We start from the raw sequence: 24,890 nt of genomic DNA, 5'->3' as shown, positions 1-24,890 counted from the left end.
CCCTCTGGGCCCCTGGAACACTCTTTTTGAATAAACCAACACCCTTACCACCCCACCTTTTTGTGTCCCTTGTTTTTGTTTTGTTTTGTATCTTTACCTTGATCCACTACTTACTGGTTTTCTGTTGGGAGAGGCCAATGGCTCCATTTTGGGCTTTTTTTTTTTTTTTTTAAGATTTTATTTATTTATTTGACAGAGAGAGGGAGAGCACACACAAGCAGGGGGAGCTGCAAAGGGAGAGGGAGAAGCAGGCTCCCCACTGAGCAAGGAGCCTGATGTGGGGCTCGATCACAGAACCCCTGGATCATGACCTGAGCTGAAGGCAGACACTTAACCGACTGAACCACCCAGGTGCCCAATTGTTTTCTCTTTTTTAACAGTGCTTCACCCTTTGTTTTCTCTTTTCCCTTCACAGACCCCATCACTCTGAATACCAAGTCAACTGAAGGCAGGGTCTCTAAGAGTCATCTGTAAACACTCCCCATTCTGTGCTCAGTCAGTATTTGCTGAATGGAAGGATGGACAGATACATACTGCTTTTTTACTCCATTTAGGATGCTTTGTGGAACAAGGATGACCTGGATATATCTTTGTGGGAGGCTGTGGAGGAAAGTCTTTCCTTAACTTCTCCATAAACTGTCTATGGCAGATTGCCTTTTCTAAAAAAGGTCCCAACAATATTTCCAGTCCCACATACTCTTCCAGAACCATGCCACTGCCCCATCAAGATGGAAAGTCTGTATCCCCACCCTGGGAGCCTAGGCAGTCCTTTGAGATTGCCTGGATGAAGAGATTCAGGGCTGGCTACATAATTTGTGGGGTCCAGTGCAAAATAAAAATATGGGGCCCTTTGTGTAAATGTTATTAGGAATTTCAATATGGTGACAGCAGAGCGTTAAACCAAGTGTAGGGCTGCTTTAAGCGTGGAGTCCTGAGTGACTGCACAGGTCACGTCTTGTGAAGCTAGCCCTGAATAGAATGTGCCAAAAGGGACAAAATGGCTTCTAGGGCCTGTCATAAAAAGCCATGCAGCTTTCCCCTGGCTCTTTGAGAATGTTCCCTCTTGGACCACAGTCACAGTAATGTGAGGAATCCCAGGGTACATGAAAAAGCCATGTGTGGGTGTTCTGGCTGTTAGCCCCAGCTGCAGTCCCAGCTGACAGCCCATGTCACCCGCCAGAGGTTGGTGAATGAGCGCTCAGTTGATTCCAACCCTAGCCTCTGAATCACCTCCAGTCTTTGGATTTCCTGCTCAGTTCCTACTGTTGTGAAGGAGAGACCAGTCATCTCCACCGGGCCGTTCCAAATTCCTGACCCACAGAATCCATGAGCATAGTAAATGGTTGTCTTACGCCTCTGAGTTGGCGGGGAGTGGGGGGATGGGAGTGTGGAGAGGGATTGGATTTGTTACTCAGCAAAAGATAACTATTGTAGCTTCCATGACTCTAGCTCATCTTGGCCTCTCCTTTCTCTGACGAGGGAACTTTTTTGAATCGCAAATTTACTGCAATTTTGGTTCAAAACATGCAGTTTATCTGTTGGTCCCAATATTTGAAAATTAACATTTATTTGTATTGTTTGTCTCTCTAGCCTGTCAACTCCCTGGAACAATGTTTTTGCCATTATGCATGGCACATAGAAGGTGCTCAATAACTAATTGTTGGATAAATAACATTAGTTCTTATAGATGAATCTGTGTTCTGAGAAGGTTGACAGGGACCTTGTATGTTCCATAACGTCTTGCATAAGGTACAAGATGGCATAAGATGCATTAAAAATAAAAGTTTCCAGCTATGTATAACTTTTTATAAATCAATCAACTATACAAGTAAGGAAGGAGTAAGTAAGGTAGCTAAGTTAGAGCCCAATGAAAAACTGATGGGTTTATTTAATTTTAGTTTCGTGTGTGTTCTTTTCAGTTTTGTAGAAAAGATTCGGAACCAATGTTCTGACCTTTCTTTACACTTAGTTAGAAGTATAAAATCTTCTGGTTATTCTGCCTTCTTCCAGGAACCCTTGGACAGACATTATGCATATGGTGGATGGTTACAAGGGCAGGAGCCCTTTTCTGAGGAAACCCCCGAATGTTCAACCAAAGCAAAGAGCACCAGTAGAAGACGGCCAAAAATGGAAAAGGAAAGTACTCGCCATTGGTGTATTAAAGAAAAATTTTCCGAAAAGGTAAGATCACAACTCTTATTCAGATATAAAACGGACACATGCTAAACATTTTGTTTAACTCAGTAATCACTGAGGGAATCAGGCAGATGTTGCAATAAGTGCAAAAGAAAATCTGAAGAACACACCCAGGATAGGCCAGGAATAATGAAATGAGTGTACGAAGGAGGCAAAACTGATTACTTGCAACGAGGGAAAGGAAAATCAGTTGCACCTTTATCAGACAAGATAGAATTTCCATGTCTATAGTCGAATTTTTTTTTGTATTGCCATCGATTACAATTTAGAGTTGTGAAATAATGTAATTTTCTCCGGAGGCACAAATGGAAGGGCATTGCCTTCACTTAAACTGGGAAAGGGAGGTGCTAAATGGTCTTAGAGATTTGTGGGTTTGGGAAAATGTAGCGAGAGGCCAGCCCTGAGGAGAAGAAGTATACACAGCCTCTTCTGACTTAGCAGGCTCGCAGCGAAGCCTGCGCATCTGCATTTTTTAATAGTTCCATGAGGCATCCCATTTGAGAACTAATTTATTAATATAAATTAGCATTCAGTTTTCCATCCTAAAGGAGAGCCTAATGTGAGACTAATCCAAATACTCACCTAAGTTTTTACTTAAAAAGTAAACATTCCTGTTGGTTTTGGGTACATTCTATGGCAGTTTGGGGGCAGATGGGTTTACTTTCCCAATTCTGTTCTTTACTCTGAGTGGTTTCATGCAGCCAGCCAAGGGAGACAGTCCTTAAGGTGTGTGGATCCACGGGCAATCCCTGCATATTCCCTGCATGATCTCCTGGCTCCTTCTCCCTCTTAGAATTTCCTGTGCTGGGCGCCAGACTCCAGGCTCAAGCTCAGGTGGCAGAGGGGACTTCTGATGGGGTTAAGTCTGCAGCGAGGGCAGAGATGGCCAGCAGGGGGCAGCGCAGGCTCAGGCTGGAACGACTGCGCCATCTTCCCTTTCCTCAGCCTGAGCGTTTCCTGCTCACCTGGGCCTGGGTGACTGTTTCTCTCATCACAGGTGTGATAGAAAGCACACAGTTCAGTTTAGTTCAATATTCCTTGAACTTTGCATACTATGTAAGTGACGTTAGGAAGTTTCTCAACTTCTCTGTGCCCAGGTGTCCTTGTTTACAGAATAGGGATCTGTATGCATCTCCTAGGATTAAATCAAGTAAATATGTATAAAACACTTGAAGAGGTTGTAGGATATATTAATGCTATAAAAGTATTAGCTGTTATTGCTGTCACTGTTACTGTTTATCAGGCACTGTGGACTCCTGGTGAATGAGACTTTTTCCTTTTTAAGATTTATTTATTTGAGAGAGAGAGAGCATGCATGCACGCACACGTGCGCACACGAGCAGGGAGAGGGGCAGAGGGAAAGAATCTCAAGCAGACTCCCCACTGAGCACGGAGCCCTGCATAGGGCTCAGTCTCATGACCCTGAGATCATGACCTGAACTGAAATCAAGAGTCTGTCCCTTAACTGACTGAGTCACTCAGGCGCCCCTGGGACTGTCTTTGAAAGCTCACAGCTCTAAGAGGCAGAGAGGGAAATACTGTATGATATTGCAAAGGAAAAGCTGTGCGTGGGTGTACATGGGGTATGGAGGGTGGCCCAAGCCTCCAAAACACAGCTTCCCAGAGGAAGGAGTGCTTTTAGGAATAAATAAGACAAAGGGGTTTGGGGCTTGGGGAGCAAAGACAAGGGGTAGCCTTCTAAACAAAGGTGGGAGGGGGCAGCAAATAGAAAGCAGGCAGGCTTGGGGAGCTTCAGATTCCAATCCTTCCACTTGGACCAGCACTAGGAACAGGGAAGAAGTAAAGGGAAGAGAGGGGCAGGGACCAGATCATGACCCGCCTTGAAAGTCAGCCACATGGACTTGGGCTTATTGCTACGGGTCTGTGGGTTCCAAGCAAGGGCATACAACCTCCACTGCAGGATAGGAAGGACATAGTAGAGCTTTAATGTGTAAATGTTACCTTTTTGGGAATTTCTTTCTCTGTACGTGATTTATAATATAAGTAACGTGTTAGTACAATGGTATACAGATATAATTTAGAAACAAATTTATAAATACATTTATAAATAAATAAATTTACAAATAAATACAGTTGGCCCTTGAATGACGTAGGTGTTAGGACTACCAAGTCCCTGCCCAGTTGAAAATCTGCGTATAACTTTTGACTCCCCTAGCACTTAACTACTAATAGCCTACTGTTGACTGGAAGCCTTAAGGGTAACATAACAGTCAATTAACGCATGTTTTGTATGTTATGCATATTGCATTCTGTATTCTTACAATAAAGTAAGTGAAAGAAAAGAAATGTTATTAACAAAGTCATAAGGAAGAGAAAATACATTTACAATGATGTACTGTATTTACTGAAAAACATCCACATGTAAGTGGACCTGCACAGTTCAGACCCATGTTCAAGGGTCAACCGTATTTGTATATTGGGGTGCATGCTGGGTTTATGACTACAGGTCATGCAGAGCCACCAGAGATGGCTTTAAATGGAAGTGATAGAAATAACATTCTAGAATGTCTTGGAAGGAGAGCTGGCCCACGTTGAGGCCTTGGCATGGGGGACGACAAGGCGTGGACTTGAGTGATATTAAGGAGGTATTTAGTTCCATCAACCAAGAAGGAGCAGGTGATCTCTAAGTGGCCAGGTGGCCGAGAGCTTGCGGAACAGAATGTCAAATGCTCACCGAAGAACACTCAAAGAACATCAGGTCCCCAATGACTATCAGATATTGGTGCTATAGATTTTTTTGGTTACATTTTTTATTACAGAGAAGTAAGTAAATCCAAGATTGGAAACTGTAAAAGTGACCTTAACTAGGTCATGAGAGGATGATGATTCCTTCTTGCTAGGAAGGAGCCAGACTGCACTCTTGGGTAAGAAGAGTAGGAGCCAGGACCATTGCAGGGAGGAAGGGGGGATGGTTTTTCTAGAAGAAAGAGACTTAAGCGTATCTATAGGCTCAAGAGAGAGGGCATTAAAGGGATGAAAAATAGAAACAGCTTTTCCAGTAGCCTCCCCAGGGCCTGCTCTCCTCAGTATCACTCCACTGCCCCTCACCAAAGAAACCCCTTATCTGGTCGAAGTGCTCATTTAAAATGGTTAAAAACCATGACTTTTTTTTAAGTCTTATTTTTATTTTATTTATTTATTTTAGTTATTATTTATTATTATTATTATTTATTTATTATTTATTTGAAAGAGAGCAAGAGAGATCACAGAGGGAGAGGAAGTGGGAGAAGCAGACTCCACGCCGAGCAGAGAACCCGATGCAGGGTTCGATCCCAGGACCCTGAGATCATGACCTGAGCCGAAGGCAGATGCTCAACCAGCTGAGCCACCCAGGCACCCCTTAAGTTTTATTTTTAAGTAATCTCTATACCCAGGGTGGGGCTTGAACCTACAACCCTGAGATCAAGAGTCGCAGGCTCCATGGACGGAGCCAGCCAGGCACCCCTAACAAGCATGACTCTTACACAAATATAAAGTGTATGTCAAAGATTTATTTATCCCTTTTTATTTATTTAGTTTTATTTATTAATTTGGATTGTTTATTACTAATGGCAGAACAGCAGTATGAGAAAACTGGTTCAGAGGCCTATGGGAGAGACCAAAGTATTTCCAGCCAATGGAAGACAACACATCAAAAGAAGATGGTCAAGTCAGCTCCCAAACTAGCTAATGTCTTGCGTGTCAGATGAACAATAGCCCTGGTTTGTCCAGGACAGTCCTGGTTTTAGCACTAAAAGTTCTTTGTCCTGGGAAGTCCCTCCGTCCCCAGGTAAATGGGAACAGTTGGTCACCCAACCTACAGGACCATAAGCTATAAACTTTGAAGCTATTCTTTCTACTAGACAAGAAATCCCTTCAATCTTTCGTTTCCAAAAAGCATTTGCAATCGACCAATCCAAAAGAGCATCCACGTTTACAGAACCTGAGCCCGGATCAAGAGCCAGTGATAAGTCCAACAAAAGCACACTACCACTAGAGAATCAGTACTTTTGGGGTGGGCCTGCTCCACAATGCTTCTTAGAACATTGAAAACACAAAGTTATCTCCTGCTTCATTTCCAAGCATTGAATAATTTTTAATACTCTACAAAATAGAATAAAAAATAGTTTCTTTTTTTTTTTTTTTAAGATTTTATTTATTTATTTGAGAGAGAGCATGAGAGGGAGGAGGGTCAGAGGGAGAAGCAGGCTCCCTGCCAAGCAGGGAGCCCAATGCGGGACTCGATCCCGGAACTCCAGGATCATGACCTGAGCTGAAGGCAGTCGCTCAACCAACTGAGCCACCCAGGCATCCCAAAAAATAGTTTCTGTACGTCATCCACAAGCACCCATTTCTCTAGAGGAAAGGAAATTATCAAGGGCAGGCTGAATCCTCACAGCCTAGGGAATGCCTCTCAGTGTAAGCTCCTTAATTAATTTTGTTTCCTAAAAACAAAGAATGCTTTGAAATGTCTCCACAATCTGAGGAAATTCTTAAGGATACCATACATTGAAAGATTAGTGATGGGGCGCCTGAGTGGCTCCATAATTAAGAATCACCCCTCCTACAGTAGCTACCATTTCAAAAGATTGCAAAAGGTTTAGAGCTCTCCTCCCCCTCCCCAACAAAAAGGTTTAGAGCCCAGGCAGGATAGAGTTCAGGCTCCAGGCACTGGGCCCACCCAGATAATCCAGGACAATTTTCCTATTTTAAGATTCTTAATCATATCTGCAAAGTTGTTTTTGCTACATGAGGTGACAAAGTCACAGTTTCCAGAGAGTAGGCTGTGGACATCTTGGAGGTGGGCACTGTGGGTCAGAGATTCAGGAGTGCTTTGGCTGGGTGGTTCGTGAGTCTGCCATGAGGCTTCAGCCAAGAGTTTGGTTAGGGCTACCATCATCTAGCTGGGGGATCTGCTCAAAAGGTCATCCACTCACATGGTGGACAAGTTAATGCTGCTGCTGTTGGGGGGCCTCAGCTCCTCTTCAGTGGGGCTGTCCATAGGACTGCTTGGGTATCAAGACATGGCACCTGGCTTTTCCCAGAGCAAGAGATCCAAGAGACCATAGTGGAAGCTGCAATGTTTTTGGGTTTTTTTTGACCTTTGCCTTGGAAGTCACATGCTGTCACCTCTTAGTGGAATCATCGGTCACGCAGGTCAACCATTATTACATGTGGAAGGACCATGCAAGGGCATGACCACTGGGAGGCAAGGATCACTGGCGGCATTGTGGAGGCTGACTATCCCTGATGGTTGTTATCACTAATCTTTTTTTTTTTTTTTTAAAGGTTTTATTTATTTGGGGCGCCTGGGTGGCTCAGTCGTTAAGTCTGCCTTCGGCTCAGGTCATGATCCCAGGGTCCTGGGATCGAGCCCTGCGTCGGGCTTCCTGCTCGGTGGGAAGCCTGCTTCTCCCTCTCCCACTCCCCCTGCTGGTGTTCCCTCTCTCACTGTGTCTCTCTCTGTCAAATAAATAAATAAAATCTTTAAAAAAAAAAAAAAAAGGTTTTATTTATTTGAGAGAGAGAGAGAGAGTGCGCACAAGCAGGGGGAGTGGCAGAGGGAGAGGGAAAAACAGGTTCCCTGCCGAGCGGGGAGCCCGACTTAGGGCTTGATCCCAGGACCCTGGTATCATGACCTGAACCGAAGGCAGATGCCCAACTGACTGAGCCACCCAGGCGCCCCATCACTAATCTTTTAATGTATGGTATCCTTAAGAATTTTCTCAGATCGTGGAGACATTTCAAAGCATTCTTTGTTTTTAAGAAAAGTCTATTAAATGCATGTGTATGTATTATTTGTAAAAGTAACATAACATCATAAAAAATAACCCCTCATAATTATAAACTACTTTCATTTTTGCATATTCTATTAAAACTTTGCAGAAATATATATATTTTTTCCATATTTTAATACTGTTGTAAATATAACACATACCATTTTGAAATATGATGAGGAGGAATCCAAATTGCCTGGATTCAAAGCCTGATTCCACCACTTCCTAGCTACATGACCTTGAGAAAATGACTTAACGTTGCTATGCCTCAATTTCCTCATTGGCAACAGGAGGATACTAATACCTCATAGGGGTACTGTGAAGATTGAATGAGTTAACATATTTAAAGTGTTTATAACACTACCCGAGACATAGAAAATGTCAAATGAGAATTTGTTATTGTTATCATTTCTCTTAGCATTATTTCATAAAACATCGTTATGTCATAAAACACTGTTATGTCTTTCTGGGGAGGAATGAAGAAGATATATAGAAGTCCTAACCTCTGGTACCTCAGACTGTGACCTTATTTGGAGAGGGAGTCTTTACAGAGGTCATCAAGTTAAATGATGTCATTAGAGTGGGCCCCTAATCCAATATGACTGGTGTCCTTATAAAAAAAAGGGGATATTTAAAGACAGAGATAGACATGCATAGAGGGAAGACCATGTGAAGAGACAGGGAGAGGACAGTCCTTGGCAAGCCCAGGAGAGGGGCCTGGAGCAGACTCTTCCCTCACAGCCCTTAGAAGGAGCCAATCCTACCAACACCTTGATCTTGGACTTTTGGCTTCCAGAAATGTGAGACAATAAATTTCTGTTGTTTAAACCACCCAGTTTGGGGCACTTTGTTACAGCAGCACTAGCAAACTAATACAGACACTTTTCTATGATGGCATATATACCTTTACAATTGTGATTATACTAGTTATTATAATGTGTATTCATTAAACGAATGCTGTTATTACAGTTTATTTAGCTGTTCCCCAGCTGTGGCACTTAGGATGTTTTCAGTGCTACAGTATTATAGCTAATGCAGAAATAGTTTACTTTTTTAGGATAAATTCTCAGGAGTGGGATTTCTGGGGTCAGGGAATATGGATTTTTTTTATTAACATATAATGTATTATTTGTTTCAGGGGTACAGTTCTGTGATTCATCAGTCTTACATAATTCACAGAGTTCACCATAGCACATACCCTCCCCAGTGTCCGTCACCCAGCCACCCCATCCCTCCCACCCCCCACCACTCCAGCATCCCTCAGTTTGTTTCCTGAGATTAAGAATCTCTTACGGTTTGTCTCCCTCTCTGGTTGTCTTGTTTCATTTTTCCCTCCAGGGAATATGGATATTTTTGTGTCTTGATGGGTGTAACCACTTTGTTTTCTCGAAGGGCCACTCTGGTGGTCCATGTCTGAAACATGGCCCTAGCAAATCAAAGTCCTGGGTAATTATCTGTCTCTGTTCTGGGCCTCTCCAGGGCTTTGCACACTTGGTAATGCCCTCTGCCCTCTGAGCATCATCATTTCCATTATAGTGTTCAGTGAAAAAGTCTGTGGGATGCTAGCAAACACTAGCAGTTCTCAGAATCTTAGGACATCGGTAGTAACACATGCGCAATAACCAAAAACAGGTTCCTTCAATCTTTTCATCTCATTAAATGTCCAGCCGGTTGCCTTCAGAGGTGACTCAGAGAGAACCCACTGGCCTGCCCAGGAACGACACCTGCATCAGCTGTTGACTTTCTGCACACTGACGTCAGCAGAATGCCCTGTCCTGTTCTTAGCGCCACCTTGACCAGTAGCACCCACGTGTGGGTGATTCCCAGCTCTGGTTTCACAATGTCCCCGGGAAGGCAGTTGAGTACAAGAGGCAGCCTGGGACCAGGGAGGGTGGAGCTCTGACTTCAAGAACCAGTTTCCAGTAAAATCTGGACACAAAGGGTGTTGCTCACCACCTTCTGACTTCTCTATTCAGCATGATTTCCTTCTTGGGGGGCACATGTGACCCCCCTCTCCCCTTATATCACCTACCCCCAAAAATCTGCTCAAAGTAAACTTTTACACAGACGAACAAGTGATCCGTGCTAATTATCACTCACCCCTCCCCCAAACAGAAGCCCTACAGGAGCTGTTGTTTTCTTACTGCTCTGACAGTGCCTGGCATGTAGTAAGTGCTCAATAAACCTTTGTTTACTGGAGGAATAAACTTAATCTTTTAAAATCAATATTATTGGAGCGCCTGGCTGGCCCAGTGGTTAAGTGACTGCCTTCAGCTCAGGTTATGATCTCAGGACCCTGGGATGGAGCCCCGTGTTGGGCTCCCTGCTTATTGGGGAGCCAGCTTTTCCCTCTCCCTCTGTTGCTCCCCCCTGCTTGGGCTCTTGCTCTCTCTCTCTCTCTGTCAAATAAATAAATGAAAAATCTTTAAAAATAAATAAATAAGGGCGCCTGGGTGGCTCAGATGGTTAAGCGTCTGCCTTCGGCTCAGGTCATGATCCCAGGGTCCTGGGATCGAGTCCCACATCGGGCTCCCTGCTCCTTGGGAGCCCGCTTCTCCCTCTGCCTCTCTCTCTCTGTCTCTCATGAATAAATAAATAAAAATCTTTAAAAAAAAAAAAAAATAAATAAATAAATAAATAAATAAATAAATAAATAAATAAGGGCGCCTGGGTGGCTCAGTCGTTAAGCGTCTGCCTTCGGCTCAGGTCATGATCCTGGAGTCCCTGGATCGAGTCCCGCGTCGGGCTCCCTGCTCAGCAGGGAGTCTGCTTCTCCCTCTGACCCTCCCCCCTCTCATGTGCTCTCTCTCAAATAAATAAATAAATAAAATCTTTAAAAATAAATAAATTAATTAATTAATTAAGCCAATATTATTATTTTGGATTATTAGCACTTACTATAGTAGAAATATTTGAAATAAAGAAAGATGTAGAGAAGAAATTAAAATCACCCATAAAAAACCACCCATATATCTATAACCCTTTATTCCAAATAACGTTAGTGTTTTATATTTTTTTCCAGTAACTTTCACATCCAAATTTATATACTTCCTATTGTGAAAGTACTTTAAAATAGTGTAAGGTGGTATTAAAAAATAATAATTTATAATTTCCTAAAGATGGTCCTTTGGGTGGTCCAAAGTATTCTCTCCTCCATCCATTTCTGTGCCCAGTGGCCATCTGCTTTTCTTTATATCCTTGACAAAGGGGATAGAATTATCTTAGGGTGTGACAAAATTTGCAAGACCTAATTAACTTTTAAAAGTAAGTCCATGTTTGGCCATTCCTTTGGGCTGGGGCTGGGGGAGAGGGAAGCTTTGGGGAGGTGGAGAGTAATGGGCAGTGTCACGAAATCAAATAAACAACCGTAACGTGTTGGGTGTTGCAACTCCAAAAAGGCTGGAAATGATTACAGCCTGAAGGCAGTGGTCCTGTGACACTGTGTGTGGTGAGGGCAACTCTTCTTGCAAACCAGTCCCAGGGACCCTGCCCCTTGTGTCCTGGGCCTCTTCATTCTACAGTCCTCTCAAAAGCTCTCTTTTGAGTTAATGGCTTGTTTCAAATCCAACATCTAATTTAAATTTTTTTTTTTTTTTTTTTTTAAGATTTTTTTTTTTAATTTATTTATTTCAGACAGAGAGAATGAGAGAGAGAGAGCACATGAGAGGGGGGAGGGTCAGAGGCAGAAGCAGGCTCCTCGCCGAGCAGGGAGCCCGATGCGGGACTCGATCCAGGGACTCCAGGATCATGACCTGAGCCGAAGGCAGTCGCTTAACCAACTGAGCCACCCAGGCGCCCCCAACATCTAATTTAAAACTTTACGTTTTAAGTCTTCCCACAGCAATGCTATTTTGAGAACAACAGGATCGGAAGAGAAGCTTTGGTATCATCTATAGGATCTCCCTTATTTGCCCAGTTTGCTCAAGGTCAGCAATAGCTTGTCGACAGCCTAAGACTGGAACCCGGATTCTGTTATATCTTTCCATTTTGTCACACCAACCCTCCTATTTGCTCCTTGTTCTGGGTTCATTGTGTTCCCTCCCCAGTATCACAGAATGTGACTTTATTTGGAAGTAGGGTCATTGCTGGTGTAATTAGTTGCTGAAGTAGAGTGGGCCTCTATTCCAATACGACTTGCGTTCTTATTAAGAGGGAAATTTTGGACACGGACAGGTGCACAGGGAGAGTCACATGTTAAGATGCAGGCAGAGAGCAAGAGGATGCACCTGTAAGTCAAAGAATGCCAGAGATTGCCAGTAAACCACCATGAGCTGGGGAGAGGCATGAAACAGATTCTCCTTCCCAGCCCTGAGAGGGAACCAACCTGTGGACACCTTGATCTGGGACTTCTGGCCTCTGGAACTCTGAGACAATACATTTCTGTTGTTTAAGCAACCCAGTTTTTGGTACTTTGTACCACAGCCCTAGTAAACTAGTACGCTCCCCCTAATATGACCTCGAGGAGTCATAGAATATGGCGAAATTAATGCTCTCCATAGTGCTTAGAGTCTCTTTGGTGATTCTGGCTTCCCTTTTCCTCGCTTTGGAAAGTGGTAGTACTCAGGCAGAGGTAAAGTTTTCCAAGCATATGTCAATAGTTTGGATTATTAAAGTCATGAATATGCAGGTTAAGGTAAAATACGAAAATGTGTGATTAAAAAAAACTTAATGCGTAGAGTATACCATCAGATTATAGCTATGCAAATTTACCTGTATATTCAGGGGACTTTACGCAAATTGTACTTGTTTGTATGTGTATGTATATATACACATAGAGATTATATTTATGCTTATGTACAAAGAAAAAGATTAGGAATATAATAGACATCTATAAACTACTTCATCCAACCAATGTGGAGGGTGCACATTCCTCTCAGGCTCACATGGAACATTCACCAAGAGAGATTGATCTAAAATCACTTATCTAAGCTTCCACTCTAGAAAACTAGAAATGGAAGAACAAATCTAAAGTAAGCAGAAGAAAAGAAATAAAAATTAGAGCAGAAATCAATGAAATAGAGGCACCTGGGTGGCTCAATTGGTTAAGCATCTGCCTTCAGCTTAGGTCATGGTTCCGGAGTCCTGAGATCGAGCCCCACATCGCGCTCCCTGCTCAGCATGATCAGGAATTAAAGAGGGGATATCATTGCAGATTCCATGGATATTAAAAAGATAATAAAGGAATACTATGAGCAACTCTCTGGTCACAAATTTGATAACCTAGGTGAAATGGACCGATTCCTTGAAAGACACAATCTGCCAAGACTCACATAGTAAGAGATAGATGATCTGAATGGGCCTGTATCTCCTAAAGAAGCTGACTCAACAATATATAACCTTCCAAAACAGGAAGTACCAAGCCCAGATGGGCTTACTGGTGAATTCTACCAAATATTTAAGGAAGAAAAGTATATCAGTTCTCTCTAATCTCTTTCAAAAGATAGAACCAGAGGATATACTTCCTGACCCATTCTGTGAGTCCAGCATTACCCTAATACCAAAACCTGACAAACTACAGACCAATATTTCTCATGAACCCAGAGGTAAAAATTCTCAACAATATGTTAGCAAATTGAATACAACAATGTATAAAAAGAATTATACACCATGACCCAGTGGGATTTATCTCAGGTATGCAAGACTGGTTCAGCATTTGAAAATTAATTAATGTAACCTATCTCATCAACAGATTAATGAAAAGCCACGTGATCATATCCATAGATGCAGAAAAACCATTTGATAAACTCCAGCACCCATTCATGATAAAAACTCTGGTAAACCTAGAATAGAGGGGAGTTTTCTCAACTTGATGAAGAGTATGTGTAAAACAATGTAAAGGTCATATCATACTTAATGGTGAGAAACTCAAAACTTTCCCACAAGAGTAGGAATATCCCAACTAAACTGCTTCTGAATTCCTGACCCACAGAAACTGTGAGAGATGATAAATTTTTATTGTTGTTTTAAGCCTCTAAGTTTTGAGGCAATTTGTTTTGCATTAATAGATAACCAATCCAAATGGGGATATTACTTCACTCAGTAAGTGAAGCCTGAAGGAGAACTAGGTTTCAGGGGAGAATGTAATAGATATGGGGCCATCCAACTAGTTCTTACCAATAGATTTTAAGAGGAAATGATATGCGTCACTTCCAGTTTGATACCATTAAGAATGGTTCTGCCCTGGGAATGCAAGCTGGTGCAGCCACTGTAGAAAATAGTATGGAGGTTCCTCAAAAAGTTGAAAATAGAGATACTCTATGACCTAGCAATTGCACTACTGGGTATTTACCCCAAAGCTACAAATGTAGTGATCTGATTGGGCACCTGCACCCCAATGTTTATAGCAGTAATGTCCACAATAGCCAAACTATGGAAAGAGCCCAGATGTCTACCGACAGATGAATGGCTAAAGAAGATGTGGTGTATATATACAATGGAATATTATGCAGCCATCAAAAAATGAAATCTTGCCATTTGCAATGACATGGGTGGAACTAGAGGGTATTATGCTAAGTGAAATAAATCAGAGAAAGACAATTATCATATGATCTCACTGATACGTGGAATTTAAGAAACAAGGCAGAGCATCATAGGGGAAGAGAGGAAAAAATGAAACAACATGAAACCAGAGAGGGAGACAAACCATAAGAGACTTAATCATAGGAAAGAAACTGAGGGTTGCTGGAGGGGAAGGGGGTAGGGGGATGGGGTAACTGGGTGATGGACATTGGGGAGGGTATATGTTGTAACCTATCTCATGAGCACTGAATATTATATAAGACTGATGAATCACAGACCTCTGCCCCTGAGACAAATAATACATTATATGTTAACTTAAAAAAAGAATGGTTCTGCCTTTTCTACATTCACTCCCTGTCTTCCCTACCTCCATTTCCCCCAAAGCAGGTTATCATTGAGGCTATGTGGTGAAAATGTCAGAACCACAAGATGGAAAGAGTCTGGATCCCTGAATCACTGCTGGAAAAAAGCTTCCTATAGAAATCCCAACCATGAATGCCTGCTTTAAACTTTACGTGCTTGATAAATAAACATTAATTTCGTTAAGCCACTGAGACTGGAGATTGTTTAGAGCAGTTAGTGCTGATTGGTCTCACTAATAGGGACGTGTTAAGTTTAAGTTACCTCTCGGATATCAAATATGGAGGAGGCTGTTGTAGGTACCAGATGTTTGGAAAAAGTTGGAGAAATAGCTTGGGTATCATCAGAGGTCCCGAAGCTTTCAGGAGGGAGTCTCCATTAACTATCATGTTACCAAAATGCACATGACATACACATTAATACACCTGATAAAGTAAGTTGTTTGTTTTTTTTTTAAGATTTTTATCTTTAAGTAATCCCTACAACCAACATGGGGCTCAAACTCACAACTCTGAGATCAAGAGTCGTGGGCTCCACCGATTGAGCCACCCAGGTGCCCCTTTGCTGTGGTTTTTAAGAAATCTTGAGGTTAATTGTACCACCTACTAAGCATCCAAGTCCACAGCCACTCATGATAAAGATAAAGGTGACTGGCATGTTCTTGAAGTTCTTTCTGGTCGTTGATTAGTGGTTACAATAGCTCTGGGAGCCATACTACCTGGGTTTGAATCCCAGATCCACCACCTGAAAGATCTGTAAACTTGAGCAAGATATTTAATCTCTCTGGACCTAGGTTTCCTTCAGTGAAGTGAAAATTTTTTCTCCATTGTAAGTAAGCATAGTAACAGAACTGAACTCATAGGGTAGTTGTAAGAATTAAATGAGTTAATATATATGAAACACCTAGAATTCAGACTGACATATAAGTTCTCTATAGGGATGCTCGGCTGGCTTGGTCCGTTGAGCTTCTGACTCTTGATTTTGGCTCAGGTCGTGAATCAGGATCGTGAGATGGAGCCTCGAGTCGGTGCAGAGCCTGCTTGGGGATTCCCTCTATCCCTCTCCCTCTACCCCTCCCCCCACTCACGCTCTCTCAATCTTTAAAATAAATAAATCTTTAAAATAATAAGTCCTATGTGTTAGTTTATTTTATTTTCTCTTGTATACCTTTGCACCTGAATCCTCCTATATTGTGCACAAGAGGGGAAGCACAACCATGAAATTTTTTTTTTTTTTAAAGAGAGGAAACAATCATTGATAGACATGACTTGAAGATGCATGGAGCAGAACAGTTGGAAGCTGAAGCTCTCCGGCTCTGCTGCAATTTTCTTCTGACCCTGCCGACCTCAGACCCCAGTCATTGTCCCCAGGTGAGAATTGTCACTCGGTGCCAACAAGCCAAAATATATGAGTTTGCCCAAATTGTCATTTTTATTATTATTATTTTAAAAAATATTTTATTTATTTATTAGAGAGAGACAGTGTGACAGAGATAGCGAGAGAACAGGAGCAGGAAGGAGAGGGAGAAGCAGGCTCCCCGCTGAGCAAGGAGTCCTTCTCTGGGCTCGATCCCAGGACCCTGGGATCATGACCTGAGCCGAAGGCAGACGCTTAACCATCTAAGCCACCCAGGCACCCCGTCATTTTTATTAGTTAGGATGTATATTTTGGTCTGATTTATTCGGCACTTTGTAAATTACATATGCTTTATGAGTTTTTTTAAAAAATTGAGATGTGTGAATGTGCTCTTATTTTAACCCCTTCTTGGAAATAAGCATCTGCCTCTTGATTAAATTGAATTAAGTATTCCCTGTGCATGGACCTAGCACTGTATAAAACAAGTTAAACAGATATGGCCCCTGCCCTCAGAAATGCACGAACGTGAAAAGAGCTAGACATATATACACTTTCCCAGAGTCCACACTTTGGCATAAGCACAAGCCAGGAACACATTGATCAAATATTTGCAAGACACTTGAAGCATCGCAGTTAATAATTTTCATGTTAGGGCTCACTGACATCTAAGTGCGAACTTAATGGTAGTTAAAAAAATCAATAGAGGGGCGCCTGGGTGGCTCAGTCGTTAAGCGTCTGCCTTCGGCTCAGGTCATGGTCCCAGGGTCCTGGGATCGAGCCCGGCATCCGGCTCCCTGCTCAGCGGGAAGCCTGCTTCTCCCTCTCCCCCTCCCCCTGCTTGTGTTCCCTCTCTCGCTGTCTCTCTCTCTCTGTTGAAAAATAAATAAAATATTAAAAAAAAAAATCAATAGAGCAGTGAAAATCTAACTTTTGTAAGCAAATTTATTGGTCACTTAGATTGGTCATATACAAAATCTCTTGAGAAACGCTGATGTATGTTCTTGTGTGTGCTTGTTATTTTCATTATTTTTAAAGAAAGGAGACGGGTTCCTGGAAGACAGTTGGCATTCACATATCTTGCAGGGATGGATTATTGACCTGACATCAGGCAATATTCCATCACCATCTCTGCATGCACTCCCTTCGCCCTGGTGTGCAGGAAACTGCAGGATCAGTCTCTGGTCGCATTTCTGTTCTTTTCTCACCGTCTGCATTCCTCGGCAGCCCCTCGTTGTTCCCCACTCTGATTTACTGGGACTTGTCTCGCCTCGGCCACATGATTCTCATTTGGGCAGCCGGGGGTGGGGGAATGGATCCATTCTGTGGCACATGCAATAAGGTGCAACACTGAAGTCATTGAGCTGGACATTTCTCAATATTTGCTCTGGCAGAGAGATAGGGAACTAGAGCTGCTCTCGTGTTCTAGGGGACTGAAAATCAGCTTGTAAAGAGGGGAAGGAATCCAGCTAGCCTCAGGTCTGGAGGCCAGGAGGTTTGCAGGGCAGTGAGTCCAGGCTTCCTTTGCTCGTCTGCTTGGCAAACTGACTCCTCTTTCAGGTTTCCATGCAAGGGTCAACAAAACCTTCACTGCTCCTCTGGGAGCATCCTGAATCTTCTACAGGCTTCCAGGGTGGTGATCATCTGTCTACAAACCTCTTTATGTATCTCTCCCCAGTGCCTGTCACATCAAGGGCACTCAGCAAATGTCAATAGAACAAAAGCCAACCAGAGCAGATGGGCTCTGCCTTCCTTTCGTCATTTGATAATTGGCCAGCAAACTGAATGGCCTAATTAACCAGGAGCTAAGGGGGTGGTCACAAAAGTTAATGATTTTTATTGCTTTATTGACTTTTTAACTGTCACTTAAGTGCCATGAACACAGGGTAGAATGTTTTAGTGGCTATGAGGTAGTATAGCCTGGTGGGTAAGAATACTAATACTAAAGTTTTGACTTTGCCATTTAGTTGCTGTGTGACCTTTGGCGAGTTCCTTAACCTTTCTGTGCCTGGGTTCTGTGCCTTGTAATACTACCTGTCTCCTGTTGTGAGAATTAGAGGAGTTAACATTTGTAAAGTATTTAGAACTTGCAAAAGTGCCAAGAATAGAGTGGTGCTTGATCAGTATTTGTTAATGAATAAAATTTTTATTTTTTAATTTTCAGTTCATTGTTAAAGAAGATATTTAGGTAATTTTTTTTTTCTTTTTAAAGATTTTATTTATTTATTCATGAGAGAGAGAGAGAGGGGCAGAGGGAGAAGCAGGCTCCCAAGGAGCAGGGAGCCTGATGCGGGACTTGATCCCAGGACCCTGGGATCATGACCTGAGCCGAAGGCAGATGCTTAACCATCTGAGACACCCAGGTGCCCCTAGATAATCTTTTTTTCTTTCAGTTGCTTAATTTTATGTTCTGGGTAGGCTAGGTATTGAAAAGTACTACTGTCTGGTTTTTGCTTATTTATGATAAATTCCCTTTCTGATAAAATATCCAACACAATCAGAAGAGTTAATAAAAATAAAGAGCTTGGAATGGTGCCTGACACAGTGCTCAGTAAATATTAGCTGGTATTGTATTATTATTCATTTGTTCATTTAACAAATATTTTTTGAGCACTGTATGCTAGACACCAGGATACGTTGAGTGGGAAACAGACAAAAATCCTGCTGTCATGGAATCATCATTCTAATGAAGCAAATAGACAATAAATAGAACCTGTAAAATGCATACCATGTTTTATAGATTTTAAGACACACAATTTTTCATGTGTTAATATCTCAGAAATTGAGATACATCTTACAACTGATAGCATTTTGCAATTGTAATTACTAGCGTTTTTTTCTTTTGTATATAAAACGATGATACACATTTCAATCAATGGAACCTCAGATGTGATGTAATGTGAGAGCATGTTCGATAGAATCAGTGATAAGGAAAAAACTAAGGCAGGGAGGATCACAGAGAACTTGGGAAGGTCTGCAACTTGCATATGGTATAAGTTTGCAATTTAAATATACCCCTGTATCTTTACACTAATATTTTAGAAGTCAAAAGCCGTATTATTTAATAAAATCATCATTTAAAATATTATTAGTGGTAGATACAATGTAGTATCCTGGATGGGCTCTTTGAACAGAAATAAGATATTAGTGGAGAAAGTGGTGAAGTATGAATGAAATCTGTAGTCTAGGTAGGTACCGAACCAATATTAATATCTTAGTCTCTATAATTATACTGTGGTTATATATATATATTTTTAAAGATTTTATTTGTTTATTTGAGAGAGAGAGAATGAGAGAGAGCAAGCACATGAGGTGGGGAGGGTCAGAGGGAGAAGCAGACTTCCTGCCGAGCAGGGAGCCCGATGCGGAACTCGATCCAGGGACTCCAAGATCATGACCTGAGCTGAAGGCAGTCGCTTAACCAACTGAGCCATCCAGGCGCCCTTATACTGTGGTTATATTAATGTTAGTAGAAGCTGGGTGAAGGGTATACAGAAAATCTCTGTATTACCTTTACAACTCTTCTGTATATCTAGTATTACCCCCAAGGAAAAAGTTTAACCAGAACAATGTTATTAGTATACTTGAAACTACTCTGTTTACCAAGAAATAACTGACTTGTTTGGACATAGTTTCTCTGTAAGATATTTTGCCCAGTAGCCATGCTCATGCATGCAAACAGTTCTGGATAATAGGAACAAAGGGTACAAAAGACAAGAGTTTCCAGAACCAGAAATAATAATAGCTAACGTTTATTGAACATTTACATGTTCAGCATTGTTTAAAGTGCTTTTCATGTATGTTCATTTCCCAGATATCACCACCACCCTGTGACATTGGTATTATTATTATTATTCTCATATTTACCAATGAGAAACTAAGGCACAGGACTAAGTAATTTGCCAAATTTAAGTAGTTGGAAAGGTGTGGCACTATGATCCTAATCTGTCTGGGTCAGTGGTCTTCAAGTGGAGATGAGTTTGGCTCATTGTTCAAGGACCCAAAAGTCCAGTGTGGTCAAGCGTGGAGTGTGAGGGGTGTATGGTAGGATGTGATGTCCAGGAGGTTGTTAGGGGCCAGGTCATGTGGGGACTTATGAAGAGTTTGTATTTTCTTCCAAGTAGAATGAGAAGGTATCCAAAGGTTTGGAGGAGGAATGTAAAGTCTGAGATCTCTCTAGTTGTGGAACGCAGAGAATAGGCTCCAGGGGCTAGCAATTCCACGGAGGTTTGCGTGTTCCAGTGTGATGGCAGTGAGGACAAGGATTTTGTATCATCCAACTCAAGTCGGTTCCGTCCTGCCTGCAGACGTATTCCAATCAGGAGACTCTTCATGGTAAAACCATTCCAAGCCCATGTCCTCCTGATATTGGATAGGGTTTTGTTTTTGTTTATTTTCTAGTAAGACTAAATATATCCAATACCCTAGTAAAGATTTTGATTATAAATATCCAACCGTATAACAAGTACTGGACAGATTTGTAGATTTCTAATATATTAATACAAAGTGCATGACTCCATAGACCGCATCCTCCCGGCAAAGAAGTGGAAGGAGAAAAGAAACTGATCGAGGTCTAGTAATAAATAAATATGGAAGTTGAGATGATCCATATTATAGTACATTCTACCACCAATACTGCAGCCACAGTGTGCAGAAAATATGTTTTGTTCACAAAAGACACTCCCACTTTCTGAAAGAAGCTACACACCACTCTCCAGGTGATACCTGTTTCTGAAAAATTACCTTGAAGGACAAGCTATGGGACCAAGATTCAGTGGCCACTTCTCAGCACAGGTATTTTTGGTTTTGTTTGTTTATTTGGCGGTAACCAATTATTCTTCCTTTAAAAATTGAGTTAGAACTTATAAACAGAAAATTGCTCTCTTTTTGATGTAGAGTTCTGCAGTCTTTGTCAAATGCTTACAGTCATGTAGCCAGCACAACAGTCAGAATGGAGAACAGTTCCTTCATCCTCCCAAAATTCCCACCTGCAGCTGTCCTGTCTCCCATTTGCAACCTCTGGGAAACCCCTGGTCTGTTTTCTATCCCTGGAATCCTCCCTCTTCCAGAATATCCTATAAATGAAATCACCCTGTATATAACCTTTCAAGTCTGGCTTCCTTCACTGAGCCTAATGCATTTGAGATTGACTCATGTTGATGTGTGTGTCTTGGTAGTAAATTCCCCCCCCTTTTTTTTTTTTTTTGCTGAGTAGCCTTCCCTTAGGTGAATGTACCACAATCTGTTTATTCATTCACGAACTGAAGGACATTTAGGCTGTTCCCGGTTTTTGACAGTTATGAATAAAGCCACTATAAACATTCACATACAGGTTTTTGTGTGAACCTAAGTTTTTATTTCTTTTCCTAGGCACAGGGTATCTTTTCTTAGGATTGTATGTTATGTGTGTGTAATTTTATAAGAAAATCGCTTTCCAATCCAGAGGACTCATTTCGAAAGAGAACATCAGACAAAGGTGGTTATCTTTATGGTCGTCTCAAGAAATGTCCACTAGTATCACAAAAATAAATAAATTTAGCGTAATGAGTCATTAAATGTTATCTTGAAGGGGTATTGGAGTGCTTTTCTTTTTCCTTCATTTGTGACTTTCCTCTGCCATTCACTCAGAGGGACCATTTCACAGGGGAGACTAGCACTGTTACAGCAGAGAAAGAACCTGTGGTCAGCTTCTGACTTCCAAAAAGGGTTCTGGAACATCACATAGTATATGATTCCATTTATAGGAAATATCCAGAATAGGCAAAGCCATAGAGATACAAAGTAGATACTGGTTGCCAGGCAGGGGCAGCAGTGGGGGGTGGGGGTGAGAATCGGGCTGAGACTGCTAATAGGCATGGGGTTTCTTTTTGGAGTGATGACAGTGTTCTATAATTAAATAGTAGCGATGATTGTACAACCTAGTGAATATACTAAAAACCAGTGAATTATACACTTGGATGACTTTTGTGGTGTATGAATTATGTTTCAATTTTTGAAAACAAGTAATGTATTATTACAAAAAAATTAGTAATTGTGGTCTAGAGAAAGGCTGAGGGATTGGAGCATGGTTTAAACTCTAGATTATTCTGAACATCAGAATGTGAGGAACACACATTATTTCCCAAGAATCTGGGCTTATTTACTTAGTGGCTCTCTCTGTAAATACAAATGACGCTCTTCCTAACAATGCTTAAGAATTGGAGTCAGATTGAGGTTCTTGTCATCCACAAATGAAAGAACACGAAGTCCTCATAAAAGAAAAATGACCGAGTTAGTGGGGCATGGCTTAATGGTTATGCAAAGAACAAAACAAAATAGGATAACGTTATTTGCTACACCCCATTTAAAAAAAAAATGTCCAGCAGGCATTTCAGTCAGCAAACAGATGACAGTTTAATTTCCTTTTTAACTTTTAGAGCCCTTAACATTAATAATAGTTCAACTGGTCTTCCCTTCTAACCATAAGAGAAACATGAGACAGACCCAAATTGAGGAATGTTCTATGTGCCAAGGTCATGAAAAATAAGGAAAGTCTGAGAAACTGTCACAGATTAGATTAGATTCAGGAGACATGGCCACTAAATGTAACGTGGGATCCTGGATGGGATCCTGGAACAGAAAAAGGATATTAGTGGGAAAACTTGTGAGGCCTAAATGAAGTATGGAGTTTAGTTAATCCTAATCCTAGGAGTAGGGCCTATTTCATCCCCATTTTGCAGATAAAAACGAGGTCACGTGGTAGCAAGTGGTGATTTGGAATTCCAGTTGTCATGTAGCTCCACATATGACTACACAAGTCTGCCTCTCTTTTTTTTTTTTTTTTTTAAGATTTATTTATTTATTTATTTGAGAGAGAGAGAATGAGAGACAGAGAGCATGAGAAGGAGGAAGGTCAGAGGGAGAAGCAGACTCCCTGCCGAGCAGGGAGCCTGATGCGGGACTCGATCCCAGGACTCCAGGATCATGACCTGAGCCGAAGGCAGTTGCTTAACGAACTGAGCCACCCAGGCGCCCAAGTCTGCCTCTCTTTAAGGACAAAGTGAATTGAGAACTATAGTCCTTTCTTCCCCCAAAAGAAAAAAAAAATGAAAATAGGGGAAAAAAATAGAAAATGAAGTTCACAGTATCATGTAAACGGACCAATGTTTATTTCTTATTTGTGACTACAAATGTATCAGGGTAACATAGGGGAAACTGGGTGAAGGGTATGGGGAACTCTCTGTACTATCTTCACATCTTTTCTGTACCTCTAAAACTATTCTAAAATAAAAAATTTAAAATGTCAAAAGCTCCCTCCAGGTTCATCTCTCTTCTTTTTTTTTTTTAGATTTTTAAAAAAAATTATTTATTTGAGAGAGAGGGCAAGTGAGCACAAGTGGGGTGAAGGACAGAGGGAGAAGCAGACTCCCCGCTGAGCAGGGAGCCCGATATGGGGCCCAGTCCTGGGACTCTGGGATCATAATCTGAGCCAAAAGCAGATGTTTAATCGACTGAGCCACCCAGGCACCCAGTTCACCTCTCTTCTGACAGCCTTCTTTCTGTCTAGTTTACAGGTTTGGGAAGGGGGGAGGGTTAGTAAATATTGCATGAGATAATGAATGTGGGAACAAACCCCAAAGCTCTCTCTCTAGATGTAAGGTGGCATTATAAGTGATCCAAGTCCAACATAGCTACCTCATCCCTCCTAATTCCTCACTGGGAATGAGGGGCGGGTTAGTAAATATTGCATGAGATAATGAATGTGGGAACCCAAACCCCAAAGCTCTCTCTCTAAATGTAAGGTGGCATTATAAGTGATCCAAGTCCAACATAGCTACCTCATCCCTCCTAATTCCTCACTCCGCCTCCCATAACAATACAAAGACTGGTTTCTCCTCATTTACTTCTCCTTTTACCAGGTACTCTGGTTTATGTACTATTTACTGCCAACTGGCAAACAAGTATTGAGCATGGCTCATAGAAAGCGCCGTGCCAGACTTGAAGGACGATGTGGAAAAGCAGAAGGAATGATCCCCATCTTGTACTTCTTTAGGGAGCTAACAGTCCACTAGGGGAATTAAAACATATGCCTTCTTCTGTACCCAGTAGGTGAGTGATCATGCATCATGGTTTGGGGTGGAAAGATACAAAGGAATGAAGAAGGCAATAAGCAATAAAAGTGAATGGTCAATGCTTAATCCACATAGTTAATTCGCTCTTTTCTTAAAATTGTCTCCACCTGGGCCTTTCTTCATTTTCTATTTTTTTCCCCTATTTTAATTTTTTTTTCTTTTGAGGGAAGAAAGGACTATAGTTCTCAATTCACTTTGTCCTTAAATAGAGGCAGACTTGTGTAGTCATATGTGGAGCTACATGGCAACTGGAATTCCAAATCACCACTTGCTACCGTGTGACCTCATTTTTATCTGCAAAATGGGGATGAAATAGGCCCTACTCCTAGGATTGATGTGAGGATGATGGGTTGTTGGAGGTAGAGTGTGTCAGACGGTGCTTGGTATGGGTCAGGTGCCCAGTTAGCACGAGCTGTTACGCCATTCTGCATGGGCAGAGAAAGGAAGGGTCGGGGAAACAGGGGTATAAAAGTGAAGGACCCAGGATTTTAGGCGATCATTGTAAAGCAAGTTTACAAAACTTTTTATAGTCTTAGGAAAGTGTTCACAGTATCATGTAAAATGAGACTCACAG

General features: G+C 41.7%; 1 protein-coding gene across 1 annotated transcript in view; it reads left to right on the top strand.

The window, feature by feature from the left end:
• Positions 1-24,890, top strand: part of TAT (tyrosine aminotransferase) — a 47,713-nt gene that overhangs the window by 1,716 nt on the left and 21,107 nt on the right. The window contains exons 2-4 of the mRNA XM_045890307.2: positions 197-351; positions 2,011-2,181; positions 16,093-16,222. Of these exons, the coding sequence (XP_045746263.2) occupies positions 2,030-2,181; positions 16,093-16,222 (282 nt within the window). The 5' untranslated portion in view covers positions 197-351; positions 2,011-2,029. The remainder of the gene's footprint in view (positions 1-196; positions 352-2,010; positions 2,182-16,092; positions 16,223-24,890) is intronic.

The sequence above is a fragment of the Mirounga angustirostris genome, unplaced genomic scaffold, assembly GCF_029215605.1.
Source record: "Mirounga angustirostris isolate CCGP_5_RB_7025 unplaced genomic scaffold, mMirAng1.0.hap1 SCAF_16, whole genome shotgun sequence".
NCBI classification, from domain to species: domain Eukaryota; kingdom Metazoa; phylum Chordata; class Mammalia; order Carnivora; family Phocidae; genus Mirounga; species Mirounga angustirostris.
The sequence above is the reverse complement of the archived record's forward strand: the minus strand, read 5'-3'. Positions and strand labels throughout refer to the sequence as shown.